The 16,459-nt window shown below is 34.5% G+C and overlaps 1 protein-coding gene across 1 annotated transcript in view; it reads right to left on the minus strand.

Annotated features, from left to right (window-relative positions):
- Window positions 1-16,459, minus strand: part of LOC137765835 (phospholipid scramblase 2-like) — a gene marked incomplete at its 3' end in the record, with an annotated part of 44,205 nt that overhangs the window by 12,654 nt on the left and 15,092 nt on the right. Inside the window, exons 4-6 of the mRNA XM_068545621.1 lie at window positions 15,016-15,058; window positions 8,541-8,761; window positions 6,118-6,279 (exon numbers count right to left, since the gene is read on the minus strand). Of these exons, the coding sequence (XP_068401722.1) occupies window positions 6,118-6,279; window positions 8,541-8,761; window positions 15,016-15,058 (426 nt within the window). The remainder of the gene's footprint in view (window positions 1-6,117; window positions 6,280-8,540; window positions 8,762-15,015; window positions 15,059-16,459) is intronic.

Here is a 16,459-nt window from a genome sequence, read left to right on the forward strand (position 1 = left end):
ATAAAACCCATTATCATGAGTAAAATGTGTTTCTGAGTTCTGTGATCCATTCCAGCAAATTATTGCCTCTGAGAATGGAGTTGTGAGAACCGCTGCTTTATAGAAGGTTGGTCAGAAGTGCAGGAGTTCTGGGACTTGTGATTAGCATCTGAAGTAGGGGCAGTCTAGTGAGACTGAGTCCTTAACCTGTGGGGTATGCATCAACCCCAGTTAGTGTCGGAATTGAATCAAATTGTAGGACAACCAGTTGGTGCCTGGAGAGTTGGAGAATTGTTTGGTGTGAGAAAAAAATTCATACATTTGGTGTCAGAGCTGTGGGTTAAAAATGGCATTACATATATTACATTTGAATTGAATTCACAAATCCATAAGTTTAATACCAATAACTATTAAGATATTCTAAAAAGAAAACTATAGACTCACATAATATACATATAAATGCAAAAATCCCAATAGAAAACTAGTACATAAAGCTAGGTAAGTATCAAAAGAATATACTATCATAAGTGTGAAATGCTAGAAAATTGATACAATTAAAAACAAATGATCATATCAGTGGTTGCTGAAAAGATATTATTTGCTAATTAAGCATTTATATGACATTTAGTATATGGATGGCATACAAAGGCTTTACAATTGTTAGGTAACTTAATGTACATAATAACCTTGCATGTTACATACTATTATTATATACATTTTCCATATATAAAAACTGAAGCAAAGAAAGGTTATTTGTCTAGTGTTACATAGATAAGAAATTGTAGTCATGGGTTTCAAACCAAGGCATTCTGGCTCCAGGGTCTGCACTCTTGATCGTTATAACATTCTTCCTTTTAAAAAGTTGATACTTTTAAAATTCCTAATAAAAATCTTAGTCAGGAGGTAGCAAACAATGGTCAGTGGGCCACATCTGCCTGCCTTCTGTTTTTGTAAATAAAGTTTAATGGTACACAAACATGACCATTCATTTATATATTGCCTATGACTACTTTTATGCTACAACAGTAGAATTGAGTAGTTGTGACAATGAATACATGACCCACATAACCTTAAATATTTTCTATCTGGCCCTCTACAAAAAAATTTTTTTTTCATTCCTGCTTTAGGTAGATAGGAATAGAAAAAATGGTATGAAAACAATAGTAATATCTTTCTAAATTATTAAATATTTGTTACTATTTCAACTGAAATAGTCAAATTGGTAGGTATTCCCACTATTGTCATCATCATTATTATTATTATTGATGTGTAGGTAGGCTGGAAAAAAATGAACAAACTGGTACATAAACATTAGAGGAGCTACCATCTCATTTGTGCTGTGATTTTATACCCAGAAAAACTAAGTAAATAAAGCAAAAACACCTAAATTTAATATTAGAATACAGTCATATGACTGGATGAAGGTAAAGAAAAATATCTTTTCTCATCATTTAAAATGAGCACCTCAAAATGTAAATATTCCTTCTTAATAATGAGAATGGCTATACATTACTTAGGAATAACTTAACAGAAAAGGCAGAGGTTCTGTATGAAGAAAACTATATGGCCTTATGAAGAATATAAAATAAGATATGAATTAAAAGACATAACACTACTGGGATGGGACAGGTTTAGCATCTCATACATGCTAATTTTAAAAAATGATAAACAGATTTTACACAATACTGATTAGATTCTAACCTCTGAAAAATTGAATGAAAAGGTATTACTGTTCATATAAAAGGAAATATCAGATAATTCAAGAAAATATGATAAAGAAGAATAATGAGTGATCATTTTGCTATGACTAGACAAAGGACATATCATTAAGGCATCCTAAGCATATCATAAGGCATTGCTGTGAAAAGAGATAGGTCACTGCAACAGAGCATAGAATCTCTAATAAAATTGCTGGTGAGTTAAAGATTTAAATATAAAATATTAAAAAACATTAGATAAAACATAAGGTTTGAGATGTACCTTTATAATTAAGACAAGAGAACCAGAAGCTATGAAAATAGCCATACTTAACCACATTAAGTAAATTGATACAGCCACTATGGAGAACAGTATGGCGGTTCCTTAAAAAACTAAAAATAGAGCTACCATATGACCCATCAATCCCACTCCTGGGCATATACCCAGAGAAAACCATAATGCAAAAAGATACATGCACCCCAGTGTTCATTGCAGCACTATTTACACTAGGCAGGACATGGAAGCAACCTAAATGTCCATCAACAGAGGAATGGATAAAGGAGAAGTGGTACATATATACAGTGGAATATTACTCAGCCATAAAAAGGAACAAAACTGTGCCACTTGCAAAGGCATGGATGGACCTAGAGACTGTCATACAGAGTGAAGTAAGTCAGAAAGAGAAAAACAAATATCGTATAATATCGCTTGTATATGGAATCTAGAAAAATGATACAGATGAACATATCTGCAAAGCAGACATAGAGACACAGATGTAGAGAACAAATGTATGGACACCAAGGGGGGTAAGGGGGCGTGGGATGATTGGGAGATTGGGATTGACATATACACTACTATGTATAAAATAGGTAACTAATGAGAACCTACTTATAGCACAGGGAACTCTACTCAATGCTCTGTGGTGACCTAAATGGGAAGGAAATCCAAAAGAGAGGGGATATATGTATATGTATAGCTGATTCTCTTTTCTGTACAGCAGAAACTAACACAACATTGTAAAGCAACTATACTCCAATAAAAATTAATTAAAAAATAAAATTTCTGTATGGCAAATATATAAAAATAAAGTATGAAAACAAAGGGTAGATTTGTGGAAAAATTTGCAAATCAGAGAAGAGATGCAGGATCAATGTCTCCAATGCACAAATTATTTTTGTAAATTGACAATAAAATGTAAACAACCCAATAGATAAATGTATATTAATACACAATGCAAAAAGAGCAAATACAAGTAGCTAGTAAAGGTAGAGTAAAATGCTCAAAATCTTAATTGTAGGTATTACATGTTAAAGTAGAGATAACTTTCCCCCTTGTCACTTGCTGATTTTAGATTTCCATTTTTAGTTTGAAGTTTGCTGTTTATTTAAGCTGTACCTGAGTGTCATTTCTTTTTCTTACCCAGAACTTCTGGCAGTCTCTGAATTGGATCATCCATAGTGTAAGGTCTGAAAGAATCTTAGCAATTTATCTCTTTAAATATTATTTAAGCACATTCTCTGTCTTGTCTTTCTTTGTATCTCCTCTTTGGCATATGCACAAGCATTTTTCTAGCTTCTATGTCCCTTCAATTTTATTTTTGTCTCTTCAAATTGATGTCTTTTTCCCACCTCCTCTTTATTTTCTTCATATGGATCATCCAGTTCACTAATTCTCTCTTTACTTGTATCTAATTTTCAGCTCAACCTTTCTAACGCATTGTTGTTTTTTTTTTAAATCAGTGACTGTTCCTTATTTCTGAAGGTTCTTCTGGCTTGTTTTCAAACTCTTTTCATTCTCCTCTTGTGATCTTCCTTGTTTCTTCTTTAGTCTCTTTAATATTTATTTGGGTATTTCTTATATGATTGATTGCTGACTGTTCTATTATATGCAGTTTATTCCTGGTGGATTAGTTCCTAGAGCAGTACGTAATTTTTGAATCTGCTCATGTGAAGATAGGCTTTTTCTGTAGGAATAGAGGTGCTGTTGATGAAAATCTTTTAGTGTGCTTTGCAGCCAATCCTGACATCTGTATCACCACTCCAGGTCAATTTCTATGTTTTGAGATTCCTGAACTAAAATGGAGGTATGTATTCAGACTTCAAAGTCACAGAGGGTGCTGGATTGGTTTCAGTTTCATGTAGGCATATTTTTTCCCCCACCAAGAGTCCTGGAAGAAGACAGATTTGCCTATCATCTCCATGGGACAGAAAGTCTACTTGGCTTTCTTCTACTCATTCTTGGGATAATCTTCTCATGGGTTTAACTACCATATGTGTGCTGAAAACTTCCCAACCTTCTCCTCTACATACCTAAAATCCAACATGACACAAATACAAATCATTAGCTTCCCACAGATCAACTGTTTCTCCTCCAATGTTCTTTTTTTAAAAAAATTTATCTTATTTATTTTTATTTATTTTATTTTTGGCTGCACTGGGTCTTCATTGCTGTGCATGGGCTTTTCTCTGGTTGCAGTGAGCAGGGGCTACTCTTCATTGCAGTGCGCGGGCTTCTCATTGCGGTGGCTTCCCTTGTGGAGCATGGGCTCTAGCCACGTGGGCTTCAGTAGTTGTGGCACACAGGCTCAGTAGTTGTGGCTCGTGGGCTCTAGAGTGCAGGCTCAGTAGTTGTGGCTCATGGGCTTAGTTGCTCTGCGGCATGTGGGATCTTCCTGTACCAGGGCTCGAACCTGTGTCCCCTGCACTGGCAGGCAGATTCTTAAACACTGTGCCACCAGGGAAGCCCTCCTCCAATGTTCTTAGCTTGGCCAATGGTTCATTATTCATTCAGCTTCTCAAACATGAGACATCAGAATCATCTCCAAATTTTTTTCTTCCTCAAATGACATCAAATCTATGAATCAGTTTCACTCAGTTCACTTATGAAATATCTCTGAATTATTTTCTCCTTTCGAATAACACCTGCTCCTTCATGTTCAGGCTCTTATCCCTTTCTACTTCAACTTTCACAGACCATTGATACCATGATGGAGTCTATGTTCCATAGTGGTCCCTCATACTGATAAATCCAGCCTTAAGGTGTCAAACTTTCCATCAGAAATTGATTCAAGTCACTATTTCTGAATTCTCTGAAAGAATACCTAGTTAGCATCATTCTAGAAGTACAGGAGAGAAGTTAATTCATTACATATAATGTATATTTTAAGGCATTCATTGGAAAGGATTGCTGGATGAAATCTAAATTTCTCAGCATTAAATATCAGAGTTTCAAAATGTTTTCTGTGTTTTCACTTATTTCCACCAAATAAACTATCTGCCAGCTAAACTTCTGTTAATACTGTTCCTTGAATGAATAATTATCTTTCCACTGCTCTGAATCTTTGATAGACATACCATCCTCTACATGGAGAACTGATATTATATATACTTCTATAAAGTCCGTTTACATACATATCACACACACATTATATGTATCTCTTTAAAAGAGCCTTTATAAAGTCCCTTTATACAATATTAGTTGTTGTTCTCTTAGGATTGCCCATCTCTGTCATTAGACTAGGAAGTACATGTGAAGTGATTCATCTTTAAATAACCAGAGTCTAACAGGAATTGAAAACTACTAGGGAAGGTAGGCAGATAATGTAAAAGAAAGACGCTGGATAGTGGAAAATCTTAGGCAGTTAGGGGACAGTGGCAGAGTTCCCACATCTTATCATAAGGGGACAGTCCTGCTCAGTGTTAGGAGATTTTTGTCCGTTCTGTGGAAATGTCGATGTAGTTGAACAGATTTTATGATTTTCTAATAGAATCATGATATTAAGATTGAGTTATAAGACACCCAAACTTTATACATTTGCATCTAAATAATATAAAGGCTATAAGGCTAGACCACCTGTTGGAAAACTGCTGTGATGGAATTTCTTCATGTAGTAAATACACAGATATATTGTGATTTACAGTGACTCAATTAATGCAAAGACCAGGGCCATAGGGAAGCATATTTGCACAGTACGTCTTACACCATTTTTCTTAAAATTCTCTTTGTGTAAGTGAGCTTTTCATAGGAACTCAAAGATGTCAGAGCTTCTGAAGAGGGTCTAGAACACTGGCAGTCTGTGTTTCAGACTAAGGAAATACCATGTGCTTTGGCATTCAGATTTAGTGACAAGGTTAATGTTCTTTTTAAAATGATAATATCCAGTGCCTCCATACAAAACCCACAATATTTAAATGTTAGATGCTTTGCTTATGTTTTTTTGACTATAAGGCTCTGCTTCTCTTTTTCCCGTTTAATATAATCAACACTGACATTTAATCAGAGCAATAACTACCTCTGATCAAAGTTAAAAACATGAGCACATTATCTTCCTCTTGAGATATCGGTTTACAAATATTTATTTAATATATTTGTAACATCCTACAAAATTATATTCTCCTTATATTAGGAAAGCAAATCCTATAAATATATCACATCTCTTACCTTAAATTCAACATTTCCACAAGTGTTGCACACAAAATATGGGCCTATAATTCTTAGAACATCCTTTTTATTCTCATTTTGAATTGTAAATTTTGGCAGATATGGGTGCCAGGTCTGAATAACATAACCTATTGGTATACCAGGAGGAGCATAGATTTCTATCTACAAAAACAAAAGAGTATAGGTAATATGTAATCATCATCATCATCATAACAATGTCTGATAATAGCTCTCATTTACTGAATACTTTTTTTTCAATTAGTAATATTCTTTTCTCCCATCTTTACTGAGGTACAGTTCACATACAAAATTGTAGTATGTTTAAAGTGTACAATGTGATGATGTGGTATACATACACATTGTGGAAAGATTACCACATTTAAGTTAAATGAAACAACCATCACGTCATATAGGTAACTTTTTTTTTTGGTACGAACACATGAGATCTGTCTCTTAGCAAATTTCAATTATACAGTATAGTATTATTAACTGTAGTCCCCACGCTGCACATTAGATCCTCAGAACTTATTCATCTTATCACTGAAAGTTTGGAGTGTTTGACTAGCATACCCCAATTCTCCCACCACCCAGCCCCTGGCAATTACCATTATACTCTCTGTATCTATGAGTTAGACATTTTTTTTCAGATTCAACTTATACGTGATACCATACAGTATTTGTCTTTTCTATCTGGCTTATTTCAGTTAGCATAATGCTTTCAGGTGCATGTATATTGTCACAAATGGCAAGATTTTCTTCTGTTTTTTGGCTGAATAATATTTTATGTGTGTATATATATATATACACGCATTTATATATACATACATATATATAAAGTTATTTATATATATCCACGCACACACACATCTCACATTTTCTTTATCCATTCATCAGTCAACAGACACTAAGGATGTTTCCATATTGTGGCTACTAAATACGTTCAATAAACACATGAGTGCAGAAACTTCTATGAAACCTGATTTTATTTCCTTAGGATATATACTGAAAAGTTGGATTGCTGGCTCATATGGTAGTTCTATTGTTAATTATCTGAGGAGACATGATACTTTTTTCCATAATGGCTATACCAATTTACATTCCCACCAAAAGTGTACAGAAGTTCCCTTTTTTCTACATCCTTGCCAACATATGTCTTGTCTTTGTGATAACAGACATTCTAACAGGTGTGATGTGATATGTCATTGTGGTTTTGATTTTCATTTTTCTGATCATTAGTGATTTTGAGCAGCTTTTCATATATATCTTTTGGCCATTTGTATGTTTTCTTTGAAAAAGACATTTCTTTAATGTCTATTTAGATCCTTTGCTCATTTTCTAAGTGCAAAATACTGTTCTATGCACCACTTAATTCATAATACATTCTTAGCAGGTTGGTACTATTATTCCTATTTATAGAGGAACAGAGAGGTAAATTAATTTGTGTTAAGATTCCCCAGCTGCAAAGTGGAAGGGAAGAGACACAAACTGCATACACAGTCTCCACTCTGAAGTACTGCTCTACTGGCCTCCTATATTTTAAAATTTTCTCTTTTATTCATACTTATGAAAAATATCTAAATTATTAAAAACTCTTTTCTTAAACTCCTTTAAAAACAGTGGTTTAGGTGTATGGACAGAGCTCTGATCACTGGGGCAATTTTCAAATATGAATGGTAATTGTGCTAGGATGGAAAGAAAATGGGGCCTGGAATCTTGGCTCTGCACCTTAGCTGGGTGACCTTGAGAGCATCTCAGCATGTTCATCTGTAAATAAGGACTTCTTAGGTCTATTTTTTAAGACCAAAAGTATAATGTATGCTAATGTGCTCTATAAGTTGTAGAGAATATTCCATCCAACTCTCAGTTTTTCCTCACCTATTCTTATGAATATTATTATATCTAAAGCAAGTGACATGGAAAACAAAATTTAGTATGAATAAGGTCAGTTATCCTTTCAAAATAAGTGTAGTATTAGACATCAAATCTCTATGTGCTTGTATCTCTGTGTGCCCTGCTCTCACAGCTACCCATATGGATGACTGAGTGACCTAGGCAGTGCTGGTCTCAGGCCAATGGAGATATAGGCAAAGGCCGACTTCCTATAAACACTCTGTGCCCTGGCGTCTCCCCTGAGATCCATGTTCGCTATCAGAGGGCTGTCAAGTACTATGAAAGAGACACCTGGTCTTCATGGAGCTCAAGGATCTAAGATCTCACCCCCAGGAGGCACACTGCTCAGGGACATGGGGCTAACTCCTCAGTCTTTTCCACCTGCCTTTCTTCCTACAATTTATCCTCAAGCATAAACCAATAGCTGGCGGACCACTTTTCCTTTAAATCTCATTTGATTATATAAATTCAACGATAGGGTAAAAATTCTTACTGAACTACTTTACAAAGTACCCGGGTAATTGCTCACCGACCTCCTGCAGGCAGTAGGGAAAACAACAGCTGGTGCACCTTAGTGGTCTCTTCAGAGTTATGACTTCTTGGCCCTTAAGATCATGAATCCTCATGATAAAAGGCCTATAAGATCCATAGCAAAATCGGGTGCACAAAGCAGTATCCTCTGCTGCATAGTATATCCTCTGTCCAAGGCTGTTCTTAATTTCATATTTGTTATTGGTTTCATAACTTATTATGACTAAAAACATAGAAGAGGAAACCATAATCACCAGTATGTTAAAACTATCTAGAATCTAAATATTTTAGACTTACATATTTTTGGACATTACTTTAGATTATATTTACCAAATAGATAGAAAAGGAAAGGTGTTTAGAGATGATCTTGACAGAGAAAAAAAGGCAAAGAAAAAACGGAGGATATGGTATTAAGGTACTGAGAAATTAAGAGCATCTATGTAAGACTTGGAAGAGAAAACAACTCGTATCTTCCTAATTCCATAGACCCGTATCAGAAAGGGAGACTTTGCTGTGAGGGATGGTGCCGTGCTGTCGATGGTCACAGTCGTGCTAAGTGAATGCAGAAAATGTCTACTTGTCATGTATTCAGCTATGGAGGGGAATATAGGATGATTGCTATGTTTATGCACCATATAGTATTATATTAAGTAAATTTGCTTGAGATTTAGTTTTATAAATCACAGTCATGGCTTCTCTTTCTGCATTGTGTGAGGAAGGTGTGAGAGGGCTTTCTCTCAATGCACACTGGTGAAGAGGGAGAGAGTGAAAATGAAAGGTGAGGTAGAACGTCACCCTGGGCCCAGGGCACCATTGTTTAGCTCAGCAGTGGTTGTTCAGAAGTGGGAAATGGCTATTAGACAAGGGGAAAGATGCTTGGCAACCAAGGCTGCAAGTCGGAGGATATCTAGACCACTGGCATCCTAAGTGAACTCTGTACCTTAGCAGGGGCTAATCTCTTCACGGGGGAATCAGATGTGCTAAATACTGACACCCACGTGGTATCTTACCAAAGGGCTTCCCATATGGAACCACACTTTGGAAACCTCTCCTTGCTTAAAGCCAGGAGGGAGCAATTCATGAGTCCACAGCCCTCATTAACATGGGTCATAGGATGTCAGAAGTCATGAAAATAATGAGCAAAATGAAACATATGGAGACAAAAATCACTCTCAAATATCTGTGTCGATGGATTTAGTCAAATAGAAATATCGTTCACAAGTTCTATCACCATGACCTCCTTTAAATGTCTTTTACTCAGACAGGCCCTGGACTTTGCCTTAAAAGAACCATCCTTGACCTCGCTATCTCCCAGTCAAATGTCTAATGAGAAAAAAATTAAACTGATTCATGAGATAGAGTCTATTATCTAGCTGATTTCATTAAGTACCTTAATCTCAAAAGTCATTAGTTTGTTCATCTCTAAAATGAGATCAATGTTTTTACACAATCTCTAAGTTTCCCTCTAATTACTGAAAAAAATGAAAACAAATATAAGAATTCTATAGTTATATCTTTCTGGTGTATTAAATTTTGAACTGGGGACAGCTATAAATAAGTGCCTGTCATAGTCTCAGATGCTAATAATAAACTGAGTAAACTTTATCACTTTATACTACTCAATGTTAAAATATGATATAGACTTTCTATTTTATACTACTCAATGTTAAAGTATGATATAGACTTTCTATTTGAGAAAAAAAGAAAATTAAAGAGCTATTTTAAAAACTGAAACTTAACAACTAGTAAATTTGTTACTTTATATTTCATGCCAAAGATATGTGTTTTCACACATCAATATAAACTTTTTAATCTAAGAATTCTGTAAAATGTATCATATCTGGTCTTTTGAGTTTTATAATCTCAATGAAATATACCTTAGAATAAAATGTTAAAAAAATTCAGAATACAAATTATTAAACATTAAAGAGCTCCTTTCCAGAGAAAACTTAGTTTCAAAAAACTAAACAAACTCAATAATTTTATAAATATCTAATAATGTATATTATAAGTAATTTTTAAGATGATACTTTAAATTATTTTTTATTGAGATGTAATTGGCATAGACCATTGTATTGATTTTAGGTATACAACATTATAATTTGATATCTGTATATATGTGAAATGAATACCACAAGTTTAGTTAATATCCTTACCACACATACATTCAAAAATTTTTTTCTTGTGTGAGAAACTTTAAGATCTACTCTCAGTACTTTCAAATATACTATATAATACTGTTAATTATGGTCACCATGCTGTACATTATGTCCCTAGGATATTTCTTTATCTTATAACTGAAAGTTTGTAGCTTTTCACCACCTTCACCCATTTCTCCAACCCACTACCCCCATACGTATGGCAACCACCAATCTATTCTCTGAGTTTAGTTTCTTTCAGATTCCACATATAGGTGAGATCATACAGTATTTGCCTTCTCTAACTTATTTCACTTAGCATAATGCCTTCAAGGTCCACCTGTGTTGTTGCAAATCGTAGGATTTCCTTCTTTTTCATGGCTGAATAAAATTCCAATGTATATATACCACGTTTTCTTCATTCATTCATCTGTCAGTGGACACAAGTTGTTTCCAAGTCTTGACTACTGTAAATATGCTGCAATAAACATGGAAGTGCATATACTCTTTTTGAGATAGTGATTTTAGTTTCCTATGGATAAATACCCAGAATTGGAATTGCTGGATCATATAGTAGTTCAGTTTTTTAAACTGAGGTATAATTGACATATCACATTATATTTGTTTCTTTTCTTCTTAATTTTTTTGAGGAATTTCCATACTCTTTTCCATGATGGCCGCACCAGTGTACATTCCCACCAACAGTGCATAAGGATTGTCTTTTCTCCATATCCTACCAACACTTCTTATCTCTTCTCTTTTTTATAATAGCCATTTTAAAGTGTGAGGTGATATCTCATTGTGGTTTTGATTTGTATTTTTCTGATCATTAGTGATGTTGAGCACCTTTTCATGTATGTGTTGGCCATTTGTATGATTTTTTTGGAAAACATCTACTTAAATCCTCTGTCCATTTTTAATCAATTTTTTCTATTGAGTTTTATAAATTATTTGTATATTTTGGATATTAATCCCTTATCAAATTTATGACTGGCAAATATTTTCTCCCATTCATAGGTTGCTCTTTCATTTTGTTGATGGTTTCCTTTGCTGTACAGAAGCTATTTACTTTAATGTAGTCCTACTTGTTTTAGTTTTAGTTGTCTGTGGTTTGTGACTTATACAAAAAATCATTACCTAGAACAATGTCAAGGAACTTACCTCCTCTATTTTCTTCTAGGAGTCCTGTGGTTTCAGGTCTTACATTCAAAATCATTACTCCGTTTTGAGTTCTTTTTTGTTGTGGTGTAAGACTGTGGTCTAGTTTTATTCTTTTGCATATAGAAATCCAATTTTTTCAACACCATTTATTGAAGAGACTGTCTTTTCCCCATTGTGTATTATTGGCTCTTTTGACACAAATTAATTGACTGCATATGTGTGGATTTATTTCTGGGCTTTGTATTCTCTTCCATTGGTCTATGTGTTTGTTTTATGCCAATACGGTACTGTTTTGATTACTATAGCTTTGTAATATAGTTTGAAATCGGGAAGCATGATGAATACAGCTTTGTTCTTTCTCAAGATTGCTTTGGCTATTTGGGGGTTTTGTGGTTCCATGCAAAATTTGGGATTGTTTTTTCTCTTTCAGTGAAAAATGTCATTGAAGTTTTGATAGGGATTGAACTGAATCTATAGATTGCTTTGTGTAGTGTGGACATTTAAGCAATATTTATTATTCCAGTCAATGAGGACAGAATACCTTTCCATTTATTTGTATCTTCTTCAATGTCTTTCATCAATGTCACATAATTTTCAGAGTATATGTTTCTTCCCTTCTTGGTTAAATATATTCCAGATATTTTCTTTTACATATAATTATAAATGGTATTGTTTTGTTAATTTCCCTTTCTGATAGCTCATTGTTAGTGTATAGAAAGGCAACCAATTTTTGTATATCAATTTTGTATGCTGCACCTTTACTGTATTTGTTTATTAGTTATATCAGTTTATTTGTGGAGTCTTTAAGGTTTTCTATATAATATCATGTAATTTAAAAATAGAAACAGCTTACTTCTTCCTTTCTGATTTGGATGCCTTTTATTTCTTTTTCTTTCCTAGTTGCTCTGGTTTGGACTTCAGTTCTATGTTGAATAAAAGTGGCAAGAGTGGGTATCCTTGTCCTGTTCTTTAACTTAGAGGAAAAGCTTTCAGTTTTTCATCATCAAATATGATGTTAGCTATAGGCTTATCACATACGGCCTTTTATGGGTGGGAGACATGTGTACAAGCTCCTTTCTAGACGATATCAGCAAGGTAGGATGGGGGAGAGGGAGAGCATGAAGATGGTACCCACTGGTCTCTGAGGACTCTGGATTGCACTGCAGTTTTCTCTAGATGTGTGTTAAATTGAAACCTTCCCTGAAAATCAAGGCTTTTAAGATAAGCAACTACACTTCTTTCATGGTAATACTGGGTTTCTTTCACAAAAACACTGGGCTTCTTTTAGTCTGCTACATCTGTGCTGGGCCCTGGGGGGTTAGAGGTAGTGAGTCAACATTTAAGAATTATCTCTGAGTTTGTTATAGCCTTGTGGGTCTTATGTGTGTAAACCCCATAACTTTCAAAGCTAGATATTTGAGATGCCCACCACTCTCTGGAAATATTAAGAGTTGAGGTATCAGTTATGGGGTCAAATCCTTCACTCCTCAAGGAGAAGCTGGGCGTTGTGAGTTCCCTCCTGGTTGTGTGTTGTGCTGGGGGTATGGTTTATGGCGAGATTGTGTCTCAGCTTCTATCCATTTCAATGTGCTTTTTTTTTTCTCTCATTTATACAATGTGTAGAGTCACTCAGCTAATTTCTAGATTTCTTTCAGAGGGAATTGTTCTGTAGGTAGCTGTGAATTCATTGTGTCCATGGGAGGAGGTGAGTTCAGGAGCCTGCTCTGATACTACCTTGAACTGGTAGTTAAATTAAATTAAATTATAATTATAATTATAAATTATAAATTTATAATTATAAATTAAATTATAATTTAAATGTAATAGGTGATAATTGCATATACTTTAAATTTATTTTTATTGAAATATAGTTGAATTATAATGTGTTAATTACTGCTGTACAGCAAAGTGACTCAGTTATACATATACATTCATTCTTTTTCATATTCTTTTCCATTATGGTTTATCACAGGATATTGAATATAGTTTCCTGTGCTATAAAGTAGGACCTTGTTTTTTATCTATTCTATATATATATATCAGTTTGCATCTGCTAATCCCAAACTCCCAATCCAACCCTCTCCCACCCCCCTCCCCCTTGGCAACCACCAGTGTATTCTCTATGTCCCTGATTCTGTTTCTGTTTCATAGATAAGTGCAGATAATTGTATATTTCAACCAAATTCATTACTCTGCTAGTACAATTCAGGTTCTAAATCTACTACTGGAAAGGAACTGTCTGGAGATTTAAAGATGGATTTATAGATATATTCTATAACTAGCAGTTTTCACTAAACTCCTTATATCTGGAAGGAAGACACTCTGGTTCATGAATCTACCCAGATTCTCTTTCCCCTGGCAGCAGTCCTGATCTAGTGGCTTCCTAAGTTTATTCTTGCACATGGAGAGCACTGAAAACATCTGGTAGAGTCAAAGGAGTCATTTAGCACAAGCGGAGGTGCTCTTCTAGGAAGCCAGGCTACTGGGACTGCTGGTCAGCACTCTCCAACATTGCAGTGTCCCTTCATCTGAGCTGGTAATTCACAGTCTATGGAACAGAGCCCATGGAACACAGGTTTTATAGGGTTCACCTGAGCTGCCAAGAGAAACTGTAAGCAGGAATATGATTTTCCAAAGTCAAAAAGTTCACTTTCTTTGGAAATGTATTAAGGTAACTGTTAGTACATGGTAATAAGTTAACATGAACCATTGCTGGTGGCTCTGTGCCAATGTCAAGGTTGTCAGAAACTGGGGAGAAAACAGCTGAAGTCATAGAAGTCAGGTAAAGAGACAGATTCCCTGAAGAGATGTCTAGAGAGAAGAGGGAACAAAAGTAAATTTTGATTGTTTTCCTTCTAAGTTAGAGTCCTTATCATGAGGACAGATACCCAGAGAAATAGTATTTTACCACTTGACTCCTAATTTCAAGAAATGAACTGCTCCGTATAAATTAATACAGTATTGTAAAGCAACTGTACTCCAATAAAAATTTTAAAAAAAGAAGAAATGAGCCGCTGATAATCCTTATCAATTCATTATTACAGAGACTATTGTAAATAACCAGGTTTAATGGTCCAACATCACTGAAAGTGTTATATTTGTGGTTGGTGATATGCCTTTATCTGCATATCAACCATCCCCTCTTTCTAGAAATATAATCAATACAATGAATACATACCTTCTGTAAGTTCAATTTGCTGATGAATCTGAATCTGATCTACCTATATAGTAAATAAATTAAGCTGTAAGCATATATGTTTTTATATTTTTAAGAATTCATATAAATAATCAATATATATCAATATTGTCAATATTTAATAATAGTTTATATTACATTTCAGTGTAAAAACAAAGGTAATTTTTTGAAAAATATCTACTGAATGTGTTCACTATTAATGTGGACAAATTCGAGTGAAATAAAAATTGACTTACATTGAAAGCCCTATAAAGATAAGAACACATTGCTCTCTCTAGAAGGCATTTAGGAAATATTAAGACCATTTTATCTATTTAAAGAGATTTTTTACTACAAATCTCAAAATTTTTCTATTTAAGTGGACATGATATCATCATTTCTTGTAGGTGATAACTTCCCCTACATATTTTGTGAGTCCCTGATTTTTAAAAAATCTATTTAGGGTATTTCTAGGAGAATATATGAACTAATAAAGTTCTTATAATATATGATGCCCAAGTGCATTTTGGGATATTAAATTAGTGCAGAGACACAACTCATTTTTTGAAATGTGGTTGGATGTCACAGGAATATTTAGTTTTATATAGTTTGGGCACACAGAATTTCCTATTCTACTTTACCTATGAGATTTCTAACATCAAACAAATGTAAAACCTCACGTTGCTGAGTTAAGCTATCATGTACTACATTAAAATCCAGAACTTTTTCCCTTTATGGTTGCATTTATAAAATTGGGTCTGCATGCTCAACATAACTAATTATTAGAGAAACACAAGTCAAAACTACAATGAGGTACCACCCTCACCAGTCAGAATGGCCATCATCAAAAAATCTATAAATAATAAATTCTGGGGAGGGTGTGTAGAAAAGGGAACCTTCTTGCACTGCTGGTGGGAATGTAAATTGATACAGCCACTATGGAGAACAATATGGATGTTCATTTAAAAACTAAAAATAGAACTACCATATGACCCAGCAATCCCACTACTGGGCATATACCCTAAGAAAACTGTAATTCAAAAAGAAACATGTACCCCAATGTTCACTGCAACACTATTTACAATAATCAGGACATGGAAACAACCTAAATGTCCATTGACAGAGGAATGGATAAAGATGTGGTACATATATACAATGAAATATTACTCAGCCATAAAAAGGAACAAAATTGGGTCATTTGTAGAGATGTGGATGGACCTAGACGCTGTCATACAGAGTGAAATAAGTCAGAAAGATAAAAACAAATATCGTATATTAACGCATATATGTGGAATCTAGAAAAATGGTACAGATGAACCTAGTGCAGGACTAGAGACACAGATGTAGAGAACGGACATGTGGACACGGAGGGAAGGGGAGGGTGGGACAAACTGGGAGATTAGGATTTACATGTATTTACTACCATGTGTAAAATAGATAGCTAGTG

Source organism: Eschrichtius robustus, chromosome 6 (genome assembly GCF_028021215.1).
Source record: "Eschrichtius robustus isolate mEscRob2 chromosome 6, mEscRob2.pri, whole genome shotgun sequence".
NCBI lineage: Eukaryota > Metazoa > Chordata > Mammalia > Artiodactyla > Eschrichtiidae > Eschrichtius > Eschrichtius robustus.